The following is a 26,734-nucleotide window of genomic DNA, read 5'->3' as shown; positions in this document are numbered from 1 at the left end:
CAATAAGCACTGGTTTTAACCTCCTTAGAGACAGTATACTCACTCTCTGTCAAAATTCAGGCACAATTGGCCCCGCATGACGTTTAAGAGCAATTGTACCAACCGTAGTTGGTAATGTTTCAATAGCCGCCGTCAGCCTATCAACGGCTATTATTTAGGGGCTCGTCTTTGGATTGGTGTGCTGTCTTATATTTGGATTTTATTTGTTTGCTGTTTTTTTTAAAGATCTGTGCACACTTTTTTCAACTTTTTCATGTAGTGAGAAGTCAAAATAGAGTGGTGATTTTAGTCTCACTGAAGTAAAGGGAACAAAAAATCGAGTAGGTTTCAGGCGTGATTGTTTTCAAACTACCTTTAAAGTTGAGTGAGAAGTTGGTGGAGTGAGAAGTTTTTGAGAGGGAATTTTTTGCGTCAGTTCGGCTTTTTTCCAGTGTTTTTAATGGCCGCCGTCAGCCTCTCAAACTGCTATTATTTAGGTGCTATCCTTTTTTACAATCCAAGAATTGGATTGTATTGGTGCTCTGTCTTTTTACAATTTAAAGAATTTTAATTGTATTGGGGCGCTGTCTTTTTTTTAAGATCTGTTCACACATTTTCATGATTTTTGAAGTCAAATTTCACTTTTTTTCGATTTTTGGATCGGATTTTTTTCTAAATGGTTTTTGCAATCCATTCATAGTTTATTCTAGATCTAGTTTTTTTTTGTTTGAACCAAGTTTCCATTTCTCGCTAGTTGTTTTTTGTTCACATGCGGCATTTTGACATCGGTTTTCTGTTTCTTTTATCTGATTGTTTTTGCAAATGGTTTTTCCAATTCACTCAAAGTGCATTCTAGGTCTAGTTTTTCTTTAGTTAATGAAAATTCTTTGAATTGTACGTCAGGACTTGTCCTGCTGTGTTTTTTTTTATTTTTGTAAGATGTTTTTACACCATTTTTCATGACTTTGAGCTTTCAAAACGGGATAAACATGTAAAGCTCAGCGGGTATCAAGTTTCATTAAGGGCCCTTAGCTGGGAAGGTGGTGAAGCTACTGGGAAGGCCGTGATTTGAGGTAAAAAGGTCATTTTTAGGAGTTTTGGAGCCGAAAATGAAATTTTTTGCGTTGTTTCGTCATTTTTTCGAAAATTTTGTTGAACCTTAAAATCTAGGGTTTGTAAAAGTTGTTTTGCAATACAAAGTTGCTTTTTACGACCGTTTTAGAGCTATATGTTTTGGTACTAAAAAAAAATAAACAAGCAATTTTATACTAATTTTTAGAAGTTTTCTGAAGATTTTTGTCGTTTCTGGAAATTTTTCAGCTCTCGGTGTCAAGGAATCTCCTCTAGGGTTTGATGATATGTTAGTGCATAGTTTCTAGTGATACAGGAATAGTTTTCGACATTTTAAGATCACGAGTTTTGGCAATTTTTTGATAAAAACTAGCATTTTTTTTAAAGTTTCTTAACATGTTATGTCATTATTTAAGTTTTCCAGCCCCTGGTGCATAGAACCCTTCTATGGGATTTGATAATGGGTTACTGAAAAGTTGTTATCGGCCTGGGAATAGTTTTCAACATTTTAATATTGCAAATTGTATAGGTTTAAAATTCGTTCAATTGATTTGCTGGGCAGGTACAATAGTTCTGTTTTTCTTTCAATTCTTTGGATTGTATTTCAGGACTTCTATGTTTTTTAATTTGCTTTACCTTTTGATTATGTCAAGATTTTCACGGTTGACATCTGACTTACCTCACTCACTGTTTCAACTGAGTGGTTTTTAAATCAATTCAAGCATTGCATTAAGCAAGATAGTGAATACAGTCAAGGTCAAAAGAGCAAAATTAAAAGGGGGATGAACCGATAAAGCCCGGTCATTAAGTCCTTGAGAACTAGGTTATCAATGTTCATTAGAGTGCTGGCTAGCTTATTTAATCTTATTTTAGTTTTAATCTTATTAGCTTATTATCAATTATTTGCTTATTTTCAATTTGACGCAATTTGTAGTTATAAAATATCGAGTTTTTGATTTTTGCCCCGTTTTCTATTATTTCTGTTGTCTTATCAATTAGAATCATAGATCACGCAATCATGAGGCATAATTGAACATAGTTATGGGTTTCAGTTAATAGCAACTGTTTTTCTTGACTTGGACACTACTTTTTCTCAAAAATTTTGGTTAATTTTTGAGTTTTGCTACTATTTGTACTTTGTTGTCTTTCAATCCCATCAGGGACAGGTCTCATTGGGTGAAAATTGGGGTTATGCGAATCGATTTAACAGTTTCTCTTGCAAGCTAATCCTATCTATGACTTTGACAACAAAAAATATTTTATCGAACTTTGAGTTTTGCGGTTTTTTTTATTGTACACTTCGCTTAGTCTTGTTAATGACTGGTCTCATTGTTGCTAATGACAATTGAATTAATCAAAGTAGTTGGTTCAAAACCAACTTTTGATTTCTGTGGTTTTTAAACTAATTGTTTTTTGACGCTTTTTCAGAAAGTGAAAATTGATTCGTTGAGTCTGGCATGTTTTGGTTGTTTTTCTAATGGTCTTATCGCTTTTTTTAATCAAAATTATTCCTTCTTTGGCAGATCATTAGAAAATTAAATTCTTTGGATTGTAATCCAGGAGTTGTCCTTTGTTTTTACTAGATTGTTCACACTTATTTCTACGTTTTCACGTCAGTGAGAAGTCAAGTTAGAGTAGCGATTTCAATCATGCTGGAGAAGTAAAGGGAGAGAAAAACAGGTAGGTTTGAAGTGTGATCTGTTTCAAATTAACTTTAACGTTTAGTAGAAGTTGGTATATTCTGTTTTTGAAACCAAATTGTTCTTCACGTGCTGCAATTTTACTTCTGCTTTCAGTAATTCTTGTGCAATGCTAATATGATACATATGTTATAATTTTTCCTATTTGCAATTGTGTGAATTCAGCAACGGTCAGCTAATGCTTTTTTTGACTTTGATACTTCGTTGGCATAAAGTATTTTTGCCCCTTATTACATTTTTGTTGTCTTAATACTTACTATCATTGATATTAGGTCTTTTTAGTTGCTAATGAGACATAAATGAAGCTAAATATTGGTTTGAGTTCATGACTAGTGGTTTTGCGAGTATATTTGTTGTAATTTTTGTTGTTTAACCCTTCATTCTCATTAATGACTGGTCTGATAGGTTGCTAATATTGTTCATTTTATTTTATACAATTGTTCAAGTTAAACGTTGATGCTTTCTATGATTTTGACACTAATTTTTTGGCAATTATAAGTTTCAGGTTTTTTGTTCATTATTGTGTTCTCTTTATGTCTCATAACTGGTCTAATCTGTTGCCAAAGTTGCTCGAGTTAACCTAGTTAATTTGTTCAGTTTAGTTATTGTTTTCTATGACGATGCGGTGTACGTTTTCCAAATAAATTTAATTAATTTTTTGTGGCACTTTTTATTGTTCTTTGTTGTTTTATAACAAAGTCTCATTAATGACAAGGTTCATTGGTTGTGAAAAGGTAAAGAAGCGATGGAAAATAGTAAATGACTTCTAAAGTAATATTGTATTATGCTTATTTGTATGCTGATTTTGGCAGGTAGTTGTGAGGTTGTTTTACTTTAAGATATTTCGATACTCCTGGAAAAGTACTGGTCGTGGACCTGGTTGATTGTCATGGTTTGATGATAACTCAAAAAAGTGTAATATTGATCAAATAATTAGTTCTTTAGATTGTAATTGAGGACTTGTCCTGCTATGTTTTTTAACTCGCTTTACCTTTTGATCACGTTTTCTGTTTTTCAGAAGTCAGGATTTTCACGTTTGATTCGTGACTTACCTCACTCGGTCTTAACTGAATAGATTTTGAAATCTTTTACTTTTACGCAGTGTGGTGAATACGGTCAATGTCAGAAGAGAAAAATCTAAAGAAACTGGATAAAACCCAGTCATTAAGTAGTAGTGCATTAGCTTATCAAACTTCATTAGAGGAATTGCTAGCTGACATTAGTATTGAGCTTAATAGGTTTCAGTTTAAAAGTTGAATTAGGTACAGTTTTAGAATCTCACTGAAACTGCACGCCGAATTAGAAGACTTGACACTTAGGAAGAAGTTCTGTCAATTTCTATCTATTCTTTTTCTGTTTCAATCGCGATGTGCGTCGGCTGTTTTCCGAAATCTGCTTGCTATGTTTTATTAGTTGCCGCAAAGTGATAGCTTGGTCATTATTGGCGTTCTCTTGGTTTTTACAATTCAATGAATTTGAATGGTATTGGGGCGCTGTCTTTGTTAAGATCTGTTCGCACATTTTTGTGTGATGATTGTGGGCACGCCGAAAAAGGAAGTGGAGCAAAATTGCAAGGGTATTTTCGGCGTGACATTTTTTGCTCCAATTTCAAAGCAGTGAGAAAATGGTGTTTGAACACAAAAATTCGGTTTTTGCTATTGGTTTTTGTACATATGTGGAATTTTTTTTTCTGTTTTTTGGATCTGATTTTTTTTTCTAAATGGTTTTGCTCACCCATTCAGGATTCATTCTACGTCTCATTTTTTGTGTGATAAATGAATGTTTTAAATTGTGTCAGGACTTGCTCGGCTGTTTTTTATTTCGTGCTACGATTATGTAACGTCACGATCACTTCAAATCTGCTGTTTGTTCATTCATTCATACTCTTTTGACTGAATTGCAAAAGTGACGTCTTTTTTTCACTGTTAATTAGTTTTTTGCTTACATGCGTGACTAATGTTTTGGTCACACGTGCCTTACCTCAATCTCAAAAACCAAATTCCTCACAATCAAAACTTCGCATCTTTACTTTAATTAAAGGAGATAAGGTCAACTGATTTGTCTTTCTAATTAAAGGTTACTTGAGAGCAGCTAATAGAAGCAGCAATACATATTCTAAATCAAGTTACAACATCTTAGCAATTAATAAAAATTTATATGTCTGTTTTTTATATCTTCCTGAGACTGCAGGTCTACGAAGCTATCGCGGCTATTTTTGTCGATCTGCCAGCTATGTTGTTGATTTAATAAAAATCTAACCACCGGCCTTTGGTTTTGTGAGATTGTTTTTAGTTTTTAATAGCCGCCCTCATCTTCTCAGCCGGCTATTATAGCGCTCCTATTTTTTACAATCCAAGAATTGGATTGTATTGGTGCTCTGTCTTTTTTTTATTTTTGTAAGATGTTTTCACATCTTTTCATGACTTTGAGCTTTCAAAACGGGATAAACAGGTAAAGCTCAGCGGGCATGAAGTTTCATTAGAGGCCCTTAGCCACGTTTAGTTGTCCTTCAAGTGTTTAGAGTGTTGAAGCTACTGGGAAGGCCGTAATTCAAGGTTATAAGGTCATTTTTAGGAGTTTTTGAGCCCAAAATGTTGCAAATTTTTGCATTTTTTCGTTATTTTTCCAATTTTTTGTTGGACCAGTCTGAAATTGAGCTTTGTAAAGCTTCATAATGGTGTTTGGCGTGAGGTAATTACGTTTTATGGCCATTTTAAGAGCTAGATATTTTGGTACTCAAAACGTAAACGCGCAAGTTTATACCATTTCTTAACAAATTTTTCAAGGTTTTTGACAATTTTTGTCATTTTTTGAGGTTTTTCAGCCCCTGGTGTCAAGAAGCCTTCTCATGTTTATAATAATAGGTTATTGCATAATTTCTAGTGGTTGTGGAGTGGTTTTCAACATTTTAACATCACAAATTTTAGCAGTTTTTTGGATAGAAATTTTTTCAAGTTTTTGAAAATTCTTCTCAATTTTTGGGTTTCTCTAACCTCAATGGCCAAAGCATCTCTAGGTTTTGATAATAGTTTACTGCATAGTTTTATTTGTAATGTGGAATGTGTTTTAAGATTTTAGTATTTAGAATTTAACGATTTTTTAAAAGAAAAATTGCATTTTTTTTTAAATTTCTGTAAAATTTGGCATTTTTTCTCACTGGTCAGCGAACCTCCTATAAGGTTTGCAAGTATGTTGCTGCATAGTTTCTAGTGGCAATAAAATGGTTGTCAATTTTTTAGTATCACAAATTTTAGCAGGTTTTTAAAATAAAACTTGCAATTTTTCAAGTTTTTTTTTAAATGTATTGAAAATTTTTGTTTTCCCTGCACCAGGAACCTCCTCCAGAGTTTGATAATAAGTTACTGCATAGCTTATAGAGGTGATGGAATGGTTCTCAACGCATTAATAGCACGAATATCAGCAATATCTTGATAAAATTCTCTGAAAATTATTATGTTGCAATTTTGTGGACCTTTTTGAGCCAGTGAAGCTATTCAAGGCTTGGAGTAGGGATAATGGATAGTCTCCAGAGACAATGAAAGGGTTCTGAAGATTATAATATCACGTTTTTAGCAAGATTTTATGAAAATTTTATTTTCTTTTAAATGTTAGAATTCTTCGTCATTTCTGAGTTTAACGACCTTTACTGTCCCACGAAGCTTTTCTAAGTCTTGTAGATGTGTTACATGACAGAATTCCAGACATAAAAAATTGGTTTTTAACTTTTTTCCAGCGATATTTGGAACCTTTCTTTAAATTTTGCTTTTCTCAGTTTTTTGAAGCATTTGTCATATCTCTCGAGTTTATCTACCTTTGGTGGCAAAATAATCTCTTTCAAAGCTTTTGCGTGAACTAATGATATTTTTTAATTGTGTCATTTATGGCCTTCAGGTTAAAAGCTTCAAGAGTTTTAGCATTGATTATTTTTTTGTTTAGTTTGTTTCTTTTGGGCTCTCAACTTTTGAGATTTTGTCTTTATGGTTGGGATTGTTCAATTGATCTGCTGATCAGGTACATTAGGTCTGTTTGTCATTCAATTTTTTGGATTGTATTTCAGGACTTGTCTTGCAATGTTTTTTTTTACTTCGTCGAATAAAAAAATGTTTCGCTTTACCTCATTTTGCCGCTTTTTCAACATTTTGCGTGATATCTTTTTGACTTCTCTAGGCTAGTTTCTCTCTTCTCTCATTCTGCTAAAAGTGATTTTGAAAATCAGTTGCTCAGCAAAGCAATTCAAAATGAACAGAGTCAGTATAAAAAATTGAAGTCAGAAGTAGAAACGGGATAAACCCATAAACCCCAATTTTAGATGCCCGCTATTTGAACGTCGTGCCTATAAGTCTTAGTTACCATCTCTAATGCTTATTGGTATTGAGAGTAGCCCCTGTATTCTCTCTCTAAGGAACAGAAGTACGTTATGTTCAACTACGAAATGCCATCAAATTAAATCGGACTTAAAAAATTTTTTTGTACAAAAATCTTTTTTTTTCAATATCTTCTATTCTTTCAATCCCAATCATGCTTATTGGAATCAACAGCGGCTATTTTCCGGCAATCTGCCGGGTATGTTTATTTGAGCTTGGAATAATATTTGTGAGGTTATTTTTATTTAGATGCCGAGACATCGGTGTTCTTACATGGCCTCATCTACCTCGCTACAAAGCAGAACAAGTGACAAGACTGCAGTCAATTAATTCGCCAAGTCATCAAAACTCGATTACTAAAATCTTCCATCAAAAGGTGCACAATTGTCAGATAAACATTTGTAAATTTCGCCAAATTTGTATACAATTTTTGCTATGAAAGTTGATTAAATACATTCTTACGTTTCAAAATTTGTCTTCATTTATTAGTTTAGTTCAGGCCATTTAAGACCGGTGGCCTAGTGTTGTTAACTGAGGGTTTTTCATGTTATCATAATGGACTGATGACTAAGTTTGCGATACTTTTTGAGAGCATGAGATTTTAGTTGCATATATTGACGAGGTTTAGATATTAGTTCATGAAAACGGTATTTGATTTAATTTACTTGGTACTTTTGATATCGTTAAGAAAATTAAGGAGGAAAAGTTTCAGATACTTCATGAGTTCAAAGCGAGGCGGCCGAATTTAGGATATCCGGTAAAAATTGGAATATCTATTACCTGTGTATGAATCGCCAACAAAATGGTCTCCCTTGAACTGGAAATGGAAATGATGAAAGACATGTACAATCGCCTGAACGAATCATGCACTAAGTTATGCTTAGTGCACGATTACAGAATGCAAGAAACGCAACACTTCAGTGGATCTACAGGTGCACTAACGATGCCCGAGAGGATATGTTTGGATAGGTGTGTGGCGAAGTACATGAGAATACACGAGAGAATGGGGGCGAAATTGACAGATCTTGCCAATCCTAAAAAACCTAGATGACGTTTTTGTATTTTCGTTTAAACTTAAATACTGATTGAAATGTTTTTGATTGCTAAAAAGTTTAGTTTTGGAGGATTGCTAAAAAAAACTTGAATTTTTTTAAGCTAGTCTTGGTTATAGAAATTTACAGTCAGTGACAGCTTTTGCTGATCAAAGCAGCCATCGTTGGCATCTTTTTTAATTGCCGCGTCATTGTAGCGGGCATTAAGTTCTCTTAGAGCCTTCAGCTCACTAGTCTCCAAGTATGCGATTCACTGAAACGGTTTTGGAGACTTGCACTTATGGTGTGAAGGGCGGATCTTAGAGGTTGACCCCTCCCCCCACCTACACCTGTCTAAGCTACATTTTTGAAGCTAATCTTTTGAATTTCTTTAGATGTCATTTTTTGTCTAACAGTTTGCTGGTGGTTGTGTGTTTTGACGTCGTTTGTCACGCGAAGACTGCTTTTTTGGTCAATTCATTGAAATTTATTCGAGAACTCTCGATAATTCTTGATTGAGAAAACAATATCTAAAGTGAATAGGGGTTAACCAATCTGGATAATTTCCTGGATTTGTTCTTGACGTTCCTTAATGTTTAAGTTTTATTTCAAGTACCGGTAGAAGTTCAATTCAGATTCTCGTTTGTATGGTTCGACAAAAACCGGTTTTCACTCGACCAAATTTTTGTTTTTTTTATGTAGAAATTATATAAATGTTCAGTTCTTTATTCAAATTAATGTGAAGTGTGTTGCTCAATTTTTTTTTGTGAGTGAACAAATAACATCACTGGAATATGTGTCGTCCTAATTTTGAAAATTCATCAAGTTTTATAAAAAAGCATATTGTCTACCCTTTACTATTTTTACTATCTCGGCTGGATTTGGTGGTTACTTAAGCCAAAATATTGAGGGATGGCGTCGGAGCATTTTCTGCAAACTCACATAACCGAGCCTCCTTGTGTTTTTAATGTTTATGAATTCCATCAGTAGTTCCGTCATTTCAGTTCATTACCTTTTGTTATTAATAGCCTCATCTTCTCAGCTGGCTATTATAGCGCTCCTATTTTTACAATTCAAGAATTGGATTGTACTGGTGTTCCTTTTTTTGTAAGACATTTTCACTACTTTTTTCATGACTTTTGAGATACAAAACGGGATAAGCAGGTCAAGCTCAGCGGGCATCAGATTTCATTAGAGGCCCTTAGACGCGTTTTGTAGTCCTTCAAGTGCTTAGAGTGGTGAGGCTACTGGGAAGTCCGTAATTCAAATTTAAAGTGTCATTTAGAAGTTTTTGAGACCAAAATGTTGCAATTTTTTTGGTTTTTGTCATTTTTCGAAGTTTTTGTTGGACCAGTCTAAAATGGAAGTTTTTAAATGTTGATAAAGGTCTTTTGCAAGACGTAATTACTTTTTATGACCATTTTAAGAGCTATATTTTTTGGTACTCCAAACATACACACGCAAATTTATACTAATTTTTACACTTTTTAAGTTTTTTGAAAATTTTTGTCATTTTTTCAGCTCTGTGTCAAGGAACCTCCTGTAGAGTTTAATAATAGATTACTGCTTACTCTCTAGTGCTAATTAAATGATTTTCAACATTCTAACATCACGAATTCTAGCAATTTCTTAATATAAAGCTTGCGATTTTAATTTTTTTTGACATTTACTGTCATTATTCAAGTTTTCCAGTCAGGGGCCAAGAAACCTCAAGTCTCAGGTTTGATAATTGGATAATGAAAAACATAGCAGGACAAGTCCTGAAATACAATCCAACGAATTGAATGAAACACTTTGAAGTACTCTACCTGACCAGATCAATTGAATAATGACAACCTAAACACAAACGAAATCATCTCAAAATTTGCGAAACTAAAACAATTAAACAAACTAAACAAAAACACTCATTGCCAAAACTCATAAAGTCTTAAACCCAAAGTCAAAATTTGGATCTCCTTAAATATACCTACTTCAAAAATTTTTTCAAAGCTAATTTTTTCTCTGAAACTGGTCCAATATCATGTCCTGCAAGACCTGAAAAAAATTTATTGGCCCTTGACGGTCGATTAACTCAGAAAATGACATAAAATTTCAAAAAAATTGAAATCATTTGCGAATTTAAATGAAGTGTTGCTGAAAATTATGATATTAATATCTTCAGAACCATTTCTATGTCTCTAGAGGCTATCCAGTTATCCAAAAAATCATTGGCTTATAAAGATCGATAAACTAAGTAAAAGACAACAATTTTTAGAAAAAAGTTCAATTTTTAAAAAAACTTTGGTCTATTAAAATGTTGAAAACCATTCCATTTCCCCTGGCAACTACGTAAAAATATGCTATCAAATAATCCTGGACAAGGTTACTTGGCTACTGAAGCAAGAAAAACTGAATAAAAAAATGTTTTCAAAATACTTGAAAAAATGCAATTTTTTAAATAGAAATTTCTAAAATTCCAAGGCTTAAATTCGTTGACTATTCAATTGACAGTGACGCCATTGCAGTAACTTTTTATCAGACCGTGGAATAGGTGTTGTGGCCCCTGAAGCTGGACAAAATTCAAAAATTTTAGGAAAACATCAACTTTTAAAAACTTCAATCTAATACTAATCAAACAAACAACTCAAAAAATCACAAGAAATATCAACTGCACAATTTTGAGCTCAAAACTCCTAACAATGACCTCGTAATCTTAAATTAAAGCCATCTCAGCAACAGCAGCACTCTGAGCACTTGAACGACTACTAAAGCCCACTTTCGGCCTCTAATGAAAATTAATGCCTGCTAGGCTTTACCTGTTTATCCCGTTTTGAAAGATGAAAGTCATTGAAAGATGTGTGAACACATCTTAAAAAATCACAGTGCACCAAAAATTCCTTAAATTATAAAAAAATTTTTTGTCCATGAATGGTTTTCAACGTTTTAATATCACAAATATTAGCAATTTTTTGATAAAACTTGAAATTTTCAAGTTTTCGTTATTTTTAGTCATTTTTAGGTAACTTTTTATAAAACTTCCAAGTTTTTCAAGTTTTTTAAAAAAATTTTTGAATGTTTTGAGTTTTTCAGGCATCTAGAGCCCAAGCAGCTCTTCCAGGGTTTGATAATAAGTAACTGCATAGCTTCTGGAGGTAATGGACTGTTTGTCAATATTTTAATAACACGAGTTCAAGCTATTTTTTTAATGAAATTTCCAAGTTTCTTAATTTTTCTCAATTTTTTTCAGTTTTTCTAAAAATTATTATCATGTTCCAAGTTTATGGATCTTTAGGAGCCAGTGAAATTATTTAAGGCTTGAAATTGGGATAATGGATAGTCTCTGGAGACGATGAAATGATTCTGAAGATAATAATATCGCGAATTTTGGCAAGATTTTGTTAAAAGTTAGAATTGTTTTAAAAGTTTTGAGTGTTTTGCCGTTTTGTGAGTTTAACTATCTTTACTGACCAAAGTTTTTAAGATGGGTTAAATGACAGAACTGCAATGCTAAAAAATGGTGTTGAACGTTTTTTCAGCGAAGTTTAACTTTCTTTAAATATTGCACTTCTCCGTGTTTGAAGCATTTTTCTCGAATTTATCTACCTTTAGTGGGAAATAATTTTCTTTCAAGGTTTGTGCGTGTGTTAATGAATATATTGAATTGTATCATAGTTGGACTTCAGGGTAAAAGCTTCAAGAGTTTTAGCAATGATTTTTTTTGTTTAACACCCCCGGTGCACTCAACCCCGCTGCGCTCACTCACGCCCCTTCAATTATGCTAAGGCAATTCTCACTAAACCGTGGCCAGCTACTGGGGAAGCGAAGTGCTCGCTGGTTGTTTGAGAGCAATTCGGCCGACGGTAGTCGGTTATGTTTTTATTTTCTCAGCTTTTGAGATTGTCTTTTTTGTTGGGATTGTTCATTTGATCTTCTGGTCAGGTACATTAATTTTCAGGTTCTCATTCAATTCGTTTGGATTGTAATTTAAGTTTTGTCGTTCTATGTTTTTTTTCGTCGAGCAAAAATGTGTTGCGCTTTGCCTCAGTTTTCAGCTTGTTCTACATTTTGCGTGAAATCTTTTTGACTTCTCTAGGCTGGTTTTACTTTTCTTTCCTTCTGCTCAAATTGCTTTTAAACAGCAGTTGCTCAGCAAAACAATTCACAATGAATAGAGCCAGTATAAAAAACTGAAATTAGGAATAGAAATTGGATAAACTCATGAAGCCCAATTTTATATACCCTTTACTTGAACTTCTTGTAAGTCTTAGTTACCATCTCTAATGCTTGTTGGTATTTATACTAGCCCCTGTATCCTCTTACTAAGAAACAGGAGTATGTCCAACTACCTAATCGTATCAAGACAGTTTCCAGTTTGAAAATGTTTTTGTACAAAAATCTTTTTTTTTCATTTTTTTCTTTTGATCACAATGGTGGTTATGTGAGTCAACGGCGGCTATTTTTATTTTCAATTCATCCATTTTACTGGCTATGCTGGTACTTTTGGCAGCACTCTTGATCATTTTAAACATTTGTTTGACTTTTAGACGCATTTTAGGATCATTTTTCTTGTTGTACCGTTTTAGACGAAGATCTGTTAGTTTTTTAAATGATTTTAGTGACTATTTGATTTCATTGGAAGCTCTTTTTGTTAAAGAAAATTGATAAATGATTCTTGTGCTTCTTCTGACAATTTCTCATGTAGTTTTTCACATTTTCTGTGTTTCTAGTCTGCTACTAGTTTTTATTGACAGCATTTTTTTTTTAATTTTTGGCTAATATCGACAATTTTTTGTCCTTTTTTCATTTGGTTTTCTAGCCTCCTATTGATTTTAATTTATTGTTGCCCCGGATTTCACAGGACTCTCACCTAACTGGAGGTAGATTTATGAGGAACATTTCAGCAGTTTAAGTCTGCTAGGTATATACAATGTCAGCCTCTTTTCAATTTCTGAGCTCTCCCCTTCGTTTGTCTTGGCATCTATGAAGTTATCTAGGCTTCAACCCTCCCTCCCCCCCCGTTTCTTAACCGGATAAAAGAAGAAACATTTGTGAAAACACTCATTACTGAACCTCTTCATGTAGTTTAATATTTTAACAAAAGCTCGCAAGATTGAATGTCAACTGTATTGTGTAAATTTGAAAAACTGTTTGTTTGGTTTTTGAGTTTTTTGTTATCCACAACGCTATTTTTGAATTTCTGTTCTATTTATGCAGTTCTGTTGGGTCAGCACAGAGTTTGTCGCGAATAAGCACAGCGCAAAATTTCGACCTTGTAACTTTATCTCGCAAGTTTGAAATCATTGTTGTAATTGAAATATTTTTATTTCAGGTATACATGAATATTTAAGCCATGGCTCTTAGGTCTATTGCAAGTAGAAATGTAAAGATTACTTCCTCTTTGAGATTCGTTCGAAACTTGGAAACACCTGGGATTTTGCCAGCAGCTGCAGTTCCAGTGGACAAGACAAAAGATCCCAAAGACCAGCTAGCCGAGTCCCTCAATGCGGTTAGAGTGTTATTTAGAGAGCTTTTATGTCTTCGACTTGAAGTATAATGGTTTAAAAATTAACGAATATAACGATGAAGTCCAAAACATAGTTTGAGTTTTCTTCCCAAACAATTTTCCTTAAGTTAAGATGATGAGCTGCATTTATTCTTCTGTGTTCACTGTTGAAATATGTTTTATTAATCGCTACGATAACTAATTATTGGCATTTATGCGGAAATATTGTTCATCTCCTTATGATTTTTATTATTGATGGGCCACTTGCTTTTTTAATGCAGGTCGCAAGCACACCCGGTGCAGTTAGCGGAGTTCCTGATGAACACCGTGTGGGTAGACGAGTACGCATTTACCAGCCAGCGAAGATGGCGACTCAGAGTGGAGACTTCTCCTCTGGTTTGTGGCTCATCGACTATGAGAACAGAGAGAGATGGGAGAACCAGTGCATGGGATGGGGGTCCACGTAAGTGATGGTCATTTTGGCTTCAAACATCAAAGACTTCAAAGTTTAATAAGACTTCAAAGTTTAATAATCTTAAATGTTTGTTTAATAGCCGCGAAGCGATAGCGGCTATTATTGGGGACATCATAGTTTTCTACGACTCGAAGAGGAGTATTAGTTTTTTTTAAACGGTAGTATTATTCGTTCAACCGGAAGTACTATTCGTTCTTTTGGCCTAAAAGCGAAAGAGTAAAATTGCCGTGTGAACCAATTTCTTCTGAGCGAGAGAAGTTTTTTGATCATGCGCTTCGATCAGTGAAGGACTTTTTGACTTTGAAAAGTGTTTTTGAGAGAATGGTGCATATAGATAACCATTTTTGACCGTTTTTTTGTCGATTTGACTCCATTTCTTTGGTTGTGATTTGTTTTTTTAATGTATTAATAGATTTGGCCAATGCTGCATAAACATGTAGCTCGCTGAAATTGATACCACAAAGCTTTTGAGAGCCTAACAGTGAAAAAATGGCACATATTTCTCTATTTTTTTAATAGCCGCCCTCATCTTCTCAGCCGGCTATTATAGCGCTCCTATTTTTTACAATTCAAAGAATTTGAATTGTATTGGGGCGCTGTTTTTTTACAATTCAAAGAATTTGAATTGTATTGGGGCGCTGTCTTTTTTTTTTAAGATCTGTTCACACATTTTCATGATTTTTGAAGTCAAATTGGAGTAGTGATTTTGGTCACACCGAAACAGGAAATGGAGCGAAAAAGCGAGTGGTTTTGCGGCGTGAATTTTTTTCGCTCTAATTTTAAAGTAGAGTGAGAAAACGGGGTTTGAACAAAAATTCGGTTTCTCGGTAGTGGTTTTTTGTTCACATGCGGCAATTTAACTCTGATTTTTACTGTTTTTTCGATTTTTTGGATCGGATTTTTTTCTAAATGGTTTTCCCAATCCATTAACAGCTCATTCTAGGCCTAGCTTTTTGTTTGAATTAAATTTTCATTTCTCGCTAGTGGTTTTTTTGTTCACATGCGGCATTTTGACATTGATTTTCTGTTTATTTCTAATTTTTTTATCTGATTTTTTTAAAAATGGTTTTCTCAATTCACTCATAGTCCATTCTAGGTCTACTTTTTCTGTTTAGTCAATGAAAATTCTTTGAATTGTACGTCAGGACTTGTCCTGCTATGTTTTTTTTTAAGATCTGTTCACACATTTTCATGATTTTTGAAGTCAAATTGGAGTAGTGATTTTGGTCACGCCGAAACAGGAAATGGAGCGAAAAAGCGAGTGGTTTTGCGGCGTGAAATTTTTTCGCTCTAATTTTAAAGTAGAGTGAGAATACGGTGTTTGAACAAAAATTCGCTTTATCTGTAGTGGTTTTTTGTTCACATGCGGCAATTTCACTTTGATTTTTACTGTTTTTTCGATTTTTTGGATCGGATTTTTTTCTATATGGTTTTTCCAATCCATTCATAGTCCGTTCTAGGTCTAGTTTTCTGTTTAGTCAATGAAAATTCTTTGAATTGTACGTCAGGACTTGTCCTGCTATGTTTTTTTACTTTGTCGAACTTTTTTTCGCTTTACCCATTCTGCCGCTTTCTCGACATTTTGCATGAAATCTTTTTGACTTCTCTAGGCTAGTTTCACTCTTCTGTCATTCTGCTCAAAGTCCTTTTAAACAGCAGCTGCTCAGCAAAGCAATTCAAAATGAAGAGATGCAGTATAAAAGAAATCAAAGTCAGAAACAGAAACGGGATAAACCCATAAAGCCCATTTTTAGATGCCCGGTACTTGAACTTTGTTCTCATAAGTTTTAGTTACTATCTATAATGCTTATTGGTATTGATTTTAGACCCTGTTGCCTCTCACTGAGAGACAGGAGTATGTTCAAATACGAAATGACATCAAAATAAATCGCACTTAAAAATGATTTTATACAAAAATCAATTTTTGTTGATATTTTTTTCCTTCAATCGCAATAGAGTTATGGGAATCAACGGCGGCTATTTTCCGGCAATCTGCCGGGTATGTTTTGTTTCTGGATTTCTTCTTTTTTGGATCTTTGAAAGGACATTTTTCTAGAGAAAAGTATATTTGACAACGTCCTCTAGACAGTTAATACATTATGCACTTATCTATAGCTTACCTCGTTTCTGTTTCGTCAAAATTTTGATTATGATTTTTGCCATTTTGTCCAATTTTCTCAGTTTGTTAATTTTTTTGGTGGTTTTAGTTAGTATAAAGGCTTTTTGTGTACAGGCATGAATTTTTTTGTTTTGAATAATTGGTATAGTTCTCGGCGTTATCGTAGAAATTCAGTGAAAAATTCATTTCATAAACGCAGTTTCAACAATATTTTCACGACGATTTTTTTTGCAAAGCATTTTAGTGTTCCAAATATTTAAACGTTTCCAACTTTTTTTCGTTTAGACAAGAGATTGGGAATGTAATCTTCTGAGTCATAAATGCCAGGTAAAGTTTCTGTTTTCTAGTTCACTTTCCAATTTGATTTTCAAATTTACGAAGTACTCTTTTTGTTCTGTCCTTTTTTTTGGCAGTTTTTTTTATTATACAAACTCTAGGAAGTATCATTCTAGCTTTCTCCTCAGACCTAGAATGGTTTTTTTCCACTGATTTTTTTACTCGTTTAAAAATTTTAATTTCGTACTTGTTCGATTTTTCAAAGGTTTTGTTTTTCAATAGGTTTCATATAAAATGTACCACTTAGGCTTTTCTGGGTTTAGTTTTAGAAACCTTGACTGTTTTTTAGTTCTTATTAAACTATTTAAGTGTTACTCTGTTCGTTTTTTTAAGGTTGTTTGTATTTTGCAGTATTTTGATCTCCAAGAATTAAATCTATCTTATGTTCTTCAGTCCTAATTTTCTAAGTGCTGTGACGCCGAAAAATTATTTATTGTGTTTTTGAGTCCTCTTAATTTCGATTGAGAAAAGTAATTTTTAAGTAAAGCAATTTTATTCCTAAGACTGATACCTGCCTTATGCTTTCCGACTGTCTTTTGGGTCGCAGAGTTAATGGTGGAGCGCTGATTTAAAAATAATTTTAGCTTGTGACAATTTTTCGCCGGTCAGTTTTTTGAGCCTATCAATGTTCAATTGCTCTCAACCGAAGTTTGTAGCAATTATATTAGACCTGTCGGTCTTTTTTATGCGATTTTTCGCTTGACCGAATCTTCGTCTGACGCTTTTGTTTTTTCGTTCTCAAGAACGGGATTAACAGGTAGCGCCCAGTGGGCATTAAGTGCTCTTAGAGCCCTTCAGCTGTTTCAGCTCAAACTGTTTTGGAGACTTATACTTATGGTGTGAAGGGTGGTTCATAGAGGTTGAAGACCCATCCACTGTTGAACCCCCCTACTATTTCCCCACCCCCCGCGCGCTGTTACCCCTCCACCCACCCCACTGTTGCTCTAACCCCCCATCAGCCCTCGGTGCATAACCACCTCCCCCCTTTCTAGCTACTGACGAACAACCGCTCGCCAAAACCACGCAAATTTATACTATTTTGCACAAATTGTTTCAAGCTTTATGAAAATAGATGAAAATATAGCTTCTAATTGTAATGGATCGTTTTTCAAGATTTCAACACCCCGAATTTTAGCTTTTTTTTTTTACAAAACTTGAATTTTTTTAAAAAATTTTTTGACATTTTTTGTCATTATTCAAGTTTTTCAGCCTAACAGAACATCTCCCTTAGGGTTTGATAATAAGTTATTGGCAATTATTTTGCCATGGATTGGTTTTCAACTTTTATTATTACAAATTTCAGCAGTTTTTTATGCAACCTGCAATTTTTTTGCAAGTTTTTTGAAATTTTTTGTCCTTTTTTTAGTTCCTCGAGCCTCAAGAGCAACAGAACCTCCTCTAGGGTTCGTTTGTAGGTTACTGCATGACTTCTAGATGCAATGGAATGTTTTAATATCAGCAATTTTTAAAAAATTTTTTAAGTTTTTTTTCTTTTTGAAATTTTTTTTCCGGCACCAGGGTCCTAAAAACCTCCTCCAAGGTTTGATGATAAATTGTCAGATTGTTTCCAGAGTTAATGGGATTGTTATCAATAATTTAATGACTCTAGCTTTGGCAATTTTTTGATAAAATTTATTTTTTTTTAGTTTTTCGGAAATTTTTTATTGTGTTCCAAGTTTATGGATCTTTTTGAGCCAGTGAAACCATTTGAAGCTTGAATTCGGGATACTGGATAGTTTCTTGAGACAATGAAATTGTTTTGAAGATTTTAATATCTTGAATTCTAGCAAGATTTTGTTAAAATTTGCGATTGTTTGCAAAATTTTTCAATTTTGTCCTTTTCTGAGTTCAACGATCATTACTGGCCAACAAAACTTTTTAAGTCTTGCTCCAAATACAAAAAATGGCTTTAAGCATTTTTTCGCTGCGAAATCTGGAAACTTTCTACACTTTGCAATATTTTGCAAATTTATAAAATATCAGCTTTTTTCTATTCGATTTATTTACTAAAAAGGCGAGAAAACTAAAAGTTTTAGAGTCGAATCAAGCTAAAGCTGGCCTCACCAAACCGGTGCTAGCTACTGATGAAGCCAACTGCTGGCCGGTTGTTTGAGAGCAATTCGCCTGACGTTAGTCGGTTATGTTTTAGCCTTCTTAGAATTTTGGGCAAATTTTCAACGCTTTCAGATGTTTTTATTAATATGAAAGTTTGCGGTATAAAGATATCGCAGTGGGTGTCTTCTGTCAACATTTAAGATTTTGAGCGTTTTTGTGTCTTTTGATTTAAGATTGAGCGTTTTTGTTTGATCTCGAATGATTTACCTGTTTTTTTTTTTGTTAGCTGGTTTCAGTGATGTCAAGGCTCAAATCTTTCTCGTTATTGTGTATCAATTTTTTACCAAATTTTTTATCAAAGCTGGCGAAGTAAAAAATAAGCTGGTGAAGACAAAAGAGAATGGTTTTGGTTGGAGCTATGGTTTTGTTGGTGAATTTCCGATGCTTCCGGCTATATTTTTTAATTCGTCGTCTCCATCGATGATTCTGACGACCTGCCTCCTTGGAATTGACTTTTTCAATGACTTCAGTGATTTCTACTGCTTTACAGGTAAAATTTGTGTGCGTGACTTCATTTCTGCTTTTAGGTCAATTGCGTGACTTGCCTCACTCAAAAAAATGACTTCTGAACTTTAAGTTTTATGAACATTTACTAGTTAAAGATCAATTTTGTGCATCTAAGTAGTGCCAAACGTATATGAGTCTTGAGTTTTTAATTTCAAATATTTTTTTGAAAAAATTCTTAGAGCTTTTTCCTTATAGAGCGTATGTGTCTCATAAAAATGACAGTCCGAATCTAACCCAAAAAGTCTAGTGGTCTATTAAAAGACTGGTGGTCAATCTGCCTATCTTATTTCTTTAGTTGTTTCAATTCATGGAAGGCCACAAGCGTCTATCGTGGCTATTTTCAGGCAATCTGCCGGCTATGTTTGTTTTATAAACACAAGCAAAAATAGTCTTGCGTATGTCACTACGTGACACAGAATTTACCGACCTTCATGATGGACAGCAAAAATACCTGACAGAAAGCTGGCACCTTCTATCGAGTTTAATCAACTGTTTCCATACCAATAGTTGCATAGATTGTCGTAAAGTTGTTGCTTTAATAATGCTATAGAAATCATTAATACTATAGAAAGCCACAAGCGTTTATCGCGGATATTTTCCGGCAATCTGCTCGTTATGTTCAGTTCTAGCTTTCTTTGGACTGAGACTTAAGAGTCGTTTTTTTTCCGGTTGAAATACTGGGAATGATTTTTCTCTTGTAAGATATATAGTAATATATGAACGCTAATCCTGTTAATTAAAGCTGTTTCAATAGTTTCTTACCGACCCGTGGGACTTGATTTTAATCTATCATAAAGGAACGTGAGATCAGTTGCCCCAAAAACGTTTTTCTCTTTTGGATAAACGTGATATCTGAGTATATTTAAGTGCTCTCGAACGGAGTTTGAGCAGTTATTGTAAACGTGTCAGTCTTTTTTTACTGCAAAATTTTTGCGTGACCATTTTTGCGCTTTTGTTCTAGAACATTCTGTGACTTCTCGGTGACAGAAGCGTGAAAAAAAAGTTTCAAGTTTCACTTCTTCATTTGGATTGATTTCAATTGCTCTCATTCGGAAATGAAGTTTGTTGCTAATTTGAAAATCAGCGCTCGAGTAACAACTCCGTCGATGCCTAATGGTTAAGATGTCTGACTGCTATCCTGGCGGTCGAGGGCTCGAACCCCTATCAGGTCTAAGATTTTACACCCAAAAATTTTTAAGCTACACCCCTAAATTAAATTGCTCCTCTCATATCGTTTGAGAACAATTCATCCGACGTTAGTCGGTTGGTGTTTATATTAATTTTTATATCTTTTTTAAAGCATGGAGAATTTCATGAGTGCATTATTAAATCAGCAAATCGGAAAACCTTGTTAACACAATTCTGATCGGCTAGCAATGAAATTTCTATGTTTTGATACTTCTGCCATTTTCACTAATGCCTATCTTTGTTTGCTAACAATTTTTATGTAACTGAGTGTTGAATAAAATAATTCAAAAATTTTGAACAAGAATTCGTCGGTTGGAGATGATTTCTTTCATTTGTGCTGCCCTTGATTAATTGCTCTCAAATGAATTTCGTAGCAATTACATTAGTCATATTGGTCTGATATAGGCAATTTTTGTTGAATGGGTGTATTAAGTCACTGAACAGTTCTAGAGCCTTAACTAGAAGTATGCGGAATTTCAAAATCGCATACTTCTAGTCGAAGTATGCGGTTTTTTGAAATTCTGAAATTAAATTCTGAAATTAAGTCTAAGTATTAAGTCTGAAATTAACTACCAAACTAAACTATCAGGCTGGTCATGGGGATTATAGTGCAGCCCTTTGTGTGGGTTACAATTTCGAGATGTGCCGAAATGAAAATTTGACTGTTCATGAATTGAATTGATTGTAAATTTGCGATTGACTAAGATTCTCTAATGAATTAATTTAAACTTTGAAAAAAAAAATGCGATTCACAGTCTTACCGACGTTAGTAGGTTATGTTTTTTATAGCTTTTAGAAAAAGAACGTCTATATTTGTTCCTTTTTGTTAGTTTTTTGTCATTAGTTCTTTTTCATTTGCATTGTTTGACAATTAACCGTTGTTTTGGCTATTGCGAGCGATCCTTCTTTTTATTTTTCAATGTCAATTTTAGAGGTGACCCGATGTCGAATCTGCTGGTGAAATTCAACTCAAAAGAACAGGCAATTCAGTTCGCAGAAAGCATGGGTTAGTTCCTCTGAACTATGATTAGGAATAAGTAAAATTTTAACTCGCTTATATTGATGAATTACATTTCTACTCGTTTTAACACCATCATTTTATGGTTCGCGAGTCATTGTCAATGCAAAAACGCACATTAGTGTTTTCAGACAGGCATCTGTTTCTTTTTGCATTGAAGGTGGGTCCCACTAATCAAGCTATTCATTTTTTATAAATTAACAGGCTATACCTACGAAGTCGAACAGGAACTGCCGACATTCACCCGGGATCCAAGAAAGACTTACGGAGCCAACTTTTCATGGAACAAAAGAACTCGAACAAACACTAAGTAAACTGAAATAGATCCCCTTTTTATGATCAGTTGATAGCTTGTAGTGGCATTTCAAAACAGATGGAATTATCATAGAATTGAATTTGAACAACTTTTTTCACATGACATTTTCAAAGCAGGTTTTAATAAAAGATTCATAATGGAAAACATTTAGAGTTGAAACAAAGGTGCACAAAATAAAAGCAACGTATGAAATGGATATGAAAAGATATGGAATGGTTTTCAATATAGAGCAAAACTAAATGAGAATGAACTGTTTCTTTCCTTAAAGCCCACTATTGATTGCAAAAATAGCATGTATATAATTTTGTAATTGAATCATTATCGACAAATCGGTCAAGTATGGGGAGAAGCAGTTCAGTTTTTATGTTTAGCACATGAGCAGCTACTACAATATTCATCAGAGAAATGTACACAAAGCAAAAGATTTCATGCATTTTTTTAAATGAATTGAGTTCTGTTGCGAGAACTGTTGTTAAAATGGTCGGTTTGACCTTGCCATTTTTCCGGTTGTTCAACTTGAAAGTTTCTTCTGCATTATTCATCCTCATAACCGAAGATAAAAATGACCCCGTCACTTGAGAATTAAGGTACTTTTCACTGTCTCGGCCAGTCGTATCACTGTAATAGCCTGTAGATCCTGTGATACATTCTGTATTTCCACTGTCACAGACTGTAGTGTCAATGAGACAGCCTATTGTCTAACTGTCAAAGCCTAGTAAATTCAGAGCTAATTAAATGAGTCGTTTTAACAGCCTGTACCGCCATCACCTCCTGTTGAATCCTTGTGAAGCCTTCCTGTGTTGAGACGAGTTTCAGGAGAGGCAAATCAATGCTCGTCATTAGCGGCGAGTTCTTGTGTACTGTAGTAGGTAATGTTGCTTCCATCGGAGAGGGAATTTGGGTGGATTTCCTGGATTTGTTGTTCCATTTGTTCTTCTGTAGTCACAGGGAATAGGTAGTTGGCGAAGTCATGGAAAATCTGATTGGTCTGATTTTCATCAGCTGATCCTTCAATGATTTCAACTGAAATACAATTATGAAATAAAATTATGAAAATCTGAAATTGTGAATATTATCAATCGAATTGGCCAAATTTTTCGGTTGTAGTTTCCTTAAATATTTAGAGTGGACGAGTAAAGCGTTGCGTAAAGCATAGAAGTTACTTAAGACAACGGCAACTTTGATTGAAGAGAAACTAACTTTGTTGCAATTCTGTGTGACAATCGCTGGCTTCTTGAATATCTGTTAATGCAACAATTGTGCTATTCATGTCCACATTTTCTTTGGCAACCATTTCACTTTCAACTATTTCACTGGCAACAATAGTTGCGCTTTCTGGAGTTGCATCAGTAGCATTGGTTTCTTCAGTATTCACATCATCAGATTCATTTGAGGTGGAGGTGGTGGGCATTGGGACATATTTGTCTCCTCTCCTTACTTTCGCTCGTTTGTTTTGGAACCAAATCTTCACCTGGACAACAAATAAGGAACGAATCAATTTCAGTCTTTTGCATAGAGAGAACAACAGTAAAATTCAATTACATCTAAGGCGACCTTTGAGGTTCCTGCCGAGCATTTTCTGTACCCTTTCACATTTAAAAAAATCTGTGCTCCTCTAAACTGTGATAGTTGTGCAAAATTTTGTTTTGCAAATTCCAGGTCACTAGAACTTCAAACAAAATCAATAATTGCCTAAGCTGCGTTTTTCTTTTACGAATTTCTAGGTGAAAATGGAACGGCTCTGGGTAAGAGGAAAAGCCAAGGTAAACACGAAACGTCCTGGTGAGAAAAATTAAAAATGAAGGTTTTTCATGCAGTACCCCAACCAGTATTACACACTGCCCACCTGTGACTGAGAGAGATTGAGATGAGATGCGATAGTGGCTCTCTGCTGTAGTCCTATGTACTGACTCTGTTTGAAGTGCCACTCCAACACCTGCGTCTGCAGTTTAGAATACATCGTCCTGATCCGTTTCCCTTTCGTCCCAGCTGCTGGCGAATCGGAGCTGGGATGCGCAACCTGTTGTTGTTGTTGTTGTTGGGCTGGTTTGAACTGTTGGCTGTGCTGTCCTGTTTGGTAGTTAAATTGATGCGCGGCTCCTATAATACGATGGTTGCATAAGAATTAGAATTTTGTGTGATATTGAATTCATTGCACTGATCGGTTAGCAAATACAAACTGGTACAGCTTAAGGGATTTTTTTGAAATATTGAACAGCTGTGAAATTGAATCGAAATCAAAACGAACAGATCTTTCTCGGAATTTTTCCCGGAAAAAGCACAAATGCTAACCTTGGCTATAGAAATCCGGGAACTGGTGTCGAATGTTGGTTGCATGTCCTTGTAACTGCTGTTGATGCATGTGTTGCATAACTTGCTGCCAGTGAGCATATCCTGAAGATTGAAAACCCTGGTTTTGGAATGCGTTTCTGCCGCCAGCTGTGAATTGGTTCCCGGTGGTCTCTCTGGAACCCTGGAACCATTGAGGACCTTGCACTCTCTGGTAGTTAGGAACCTGGGGTATTGTCATGTTAGCGACAGTGGTGTTGACAAGGGTACTGTTGTTGCCAAGAATTGGTTTGCTTGTCAGTACATGTGGCGGAGCGTGGGCTGAAGATTGTGCTGCTAAAATATGCCAGTAATATTTTATAATGAGAAAATAACCAAGAAATATAGCCACACACGCATTGATAAAAATTGCGAATAAAAGAACAGTGTAACTAATTTCTCGACATAGAAGTATGCTCGTTTGTTGAGAGTTTTTGTTTCTTAATGAACCACCAACCCCCCCCCCCTCCCCCGATTAGATGGTGGATTTGTTTTTGAACAATCACGCGGAAATTTACAATAATAACCGATGATCTGCTCTCACCTGAATCATTTTTGAAGGGCGCAACTGTTTGTACGGGTCGCATACCATGGCTCACTGCAGTTGTAGTACTCGGTTCGGTTGCAGAAGCGACAACTTCAGTTGCAACATCAGATGCAAACTCACACGTACGATTGACAGACTCAATCGGACCAGTTTGATCAAACACCAAAAACTCACTCAGATCATTCGTCGATAGTCGTCGACAATGGGCACTCTGTGATTGCCCGCTGACGTTCACATCCCCAACAAGCACATCCGCGGATCCAGAACTGCAAGCAATTCCCAAAGTTTGCGCCTCAGATTTTATTAACTCAGGAACTGCAAACGTAGCCGAACGTTTGTCAAGCGAGAAGTCCAGCGGACTTGCCTTCACGGCAGAACCTGGAACCACCTGAGAATCGGGAACTACTGATTCTTGAAATGTTGGTTCGATGTTGATTGGCTCAACTTTTGCTGTAACTGCATGGGTATTTTGAGAAGTGTTGAATCCAAATCCTTGTTGGGAATTAATCTGACTCCAGTACTGGTTCATATATTGTGCATGGCTGTGGTTGTTGAGGTAGTACTGGTTATGATTGGGATTGTAATAAGTTTGGTTATTGTACATCATAAATTGACTCATTGGATCTTGATGGTTAACCTCCTGTTTCACTTCGTAATTTAGAGGCTGATCATTGAACGAAATTAAATGATTAATGTCTTTTTGAAGATTAGTTTGTGAATTGAGCGAGTAGTTTTCTGCAGAATGTTTCATAATATTGGTATATAAAGGCGACGTTTTAATATTTTGGGAAGTTTGGTGAATCTGGCTATTTGAATTTCCTGTAACTTTGTCAATAATTTTCTTCTGCAACGCTTTAACAGCGGGCGGAGTTGGAAAATCAGTTTGGGGCAAAGACATTTTTCGTTTCGAAGATTTTCTCACTTTAGCGGGAGGGGTGTTGGTTCCCAAATTTTGCCCGACAGGGTTTGAATTGGTTTCAGCTGTTTGCTGGTTAGAGTTAATGCTTGGTGTAATATTATCAATTTGATTAATATTCCCGACAGTCTCCAAAGCAGGCGTTTGGTGGATAATGTCTGATATTTTGTATGAATTTGAGATGATATTTGATGGCGGAATAGTAAGCGGGGTATTGGTGCCATCAATTTGTGAGTTATCATAACTAGTAGACAGAATATTGGGATTACTAGACTGTTCGATAATTTTGCTCCACGGGTTGAACGAATTCTGGTCTGACAAGTGAAACATTTTGAAATCCGAGCAAGATGAATTGTTTATTTCAAATCTCTAGATAATTGATTTCCAGCTGTGATAATAGTTTTATTTCGGTTTATAATAATAATTAACTAATTTCAGACTGTTGAGTTTTAAAAATGTTTATTTGGAACTGATTTTGAAGAGACGTAGAACAATAATGAATTTCACAAGGCGTCAAAAAGTCCCAAAGTTTTGGTTAATTGGTGTTAATTACCAGTTTTAACTAATAAACAATTCGAGTTATTACTTCTAATCGATTTTAGTTTATTTCGATGTTTTCTGTTCGTAGTGGGCAGTTTTAGTATTATAGGATTATTTATCGAACAATTAGTTAATTAGTTAATCCCTATGCTTGATTGAAAGGTAAGCTAACTTTATTACGTAACAATGAAAGCGTTAATTGCCATCCGCACTCTGATTGGCTGGAATTTTAAGTTAACTGACTTCATCGTATGTGTTAACGCGTTGTTAATTATAGTAAATTATGGTAATCAAGGCTTGGAGTTCTTACTTCAAGTTGCCCGCTCTTTTAAGTTCTCATGGGTAAATAAAGAATTCGGGTAAAAAACATGAGAAAAAGCTTTGCTAAATTCCGTAATAGTGACGAAAGCATGATTGAAGCGCGTGCTATGAACTTACGCACGGCCTCTAATTATGCCGAAGTGGGTTTAAACCGACATTCTAGCAATTCTTTAGAGAGTCATTTTACCAATAAGAGGCGTTTTAAAATTTTTGGTTCGATGGTAGAAAAAAATTGTGCCAAAAAGATGCCAAAATCAGTCTCGAATCTAGAATTTGAGCGAGGATTGTATTTAACGAATTTCTGAATCTGAAAACTACCCATGACTGTGATTAATGCGAGGAAAGTTGTGTAAACAAAAAAATTTGTAAATTGAGTACATT

The 26,734-nt window shown here is 34.8% G+C and overlaps 3 protein-coding genes across 3 annotated transcripts in view; 2 read left to right on the top strand and 1 right to left on the bottom strand.

The window, feature by feature from the left end:
- LOC142337554 (uncharacterized) overlaps positions 1-8,272 on the top strand; it is a 49,536-nt gene extending 41,264 nt beyond the window's left edge. The window contains exon 9 of the mRNA XM_075386864.1: positions 7,364-8,272. Within this exon, the coding sequence (XP_075242979.1) occupies positions 7,364-7,425 (62 nt within the window). The 3' untranslated portion in view covers positions 7,426-8,272. The remainder of the gene's footprint in view (positions 1-7,363) is intronic.
- A 5,163-nt stretch (positions 8,273-13,435) lies between these two features.
- On the top strand, positions 13,436-21,800 carry LOC142338339 (NADH dehydrogenase [ubiquinone] iron-sulfur protein 4, mitochondrial-like). Its single transcript, XM_075388046.1, has 4 exons — positions 13,436-13,630; positions 13,909-14,090; positions 21,300-21,373; positions 21,590-21,800. Exons 1-4 carry the CDS (start codon positions 13,475-13,477, stop codon positions 21,697-21,699), a joined length of 522 nt encoding a protein of 173 aa, XP_075244161.1. The 5' UTR covers positions 13,436-13,474; the 3' UTR covers positions 21,700-21,800.
- A 239-nt stretch (positions 21,801-22,039) lies between these two features.
- LOC142338033 (uncharacterized) lies at positions 22,040-25,822 on the bottom strand. Its single transcript, XM_075387666.1, has 5 exons — positions 24,574-25,822; positions 23,994-24,326; positions 23,548-23,801; positions 22,902-23,172; positions 22,040-22,724 (listed from the first exon to the last, which is right to left on the bottom strand). The coding sequence occupies exons 1-5, from the start codon at positions 25,820-25,822 to the stop codon at positions 22,528-22,530; spliced, it is 2,304 nt and encodes a 767-aa protein (XP_075243781.1). The 3' UTR covers positions 22,040-22,527.
- Between the last annotated feature and the right edge of the window lie 912 nt (positions 25,823-26,734).

This window comes from Convolutriloba macropyga, chromosome 4, assembly GCF_964194025.1.
Source record: "Convolutriloba macropyga chromosome 4, txConMacr16.3, whole genome shotgun sequence".
NCBI lineage: Eukaryota > Metazoa > Xenacoelomorpha > Acoela > Convolutidae > Convolutriloba > Convolutriloba macropyga.
This window is presented reverse-complemented; position numbering and strand designations above follow the sequence as displayed.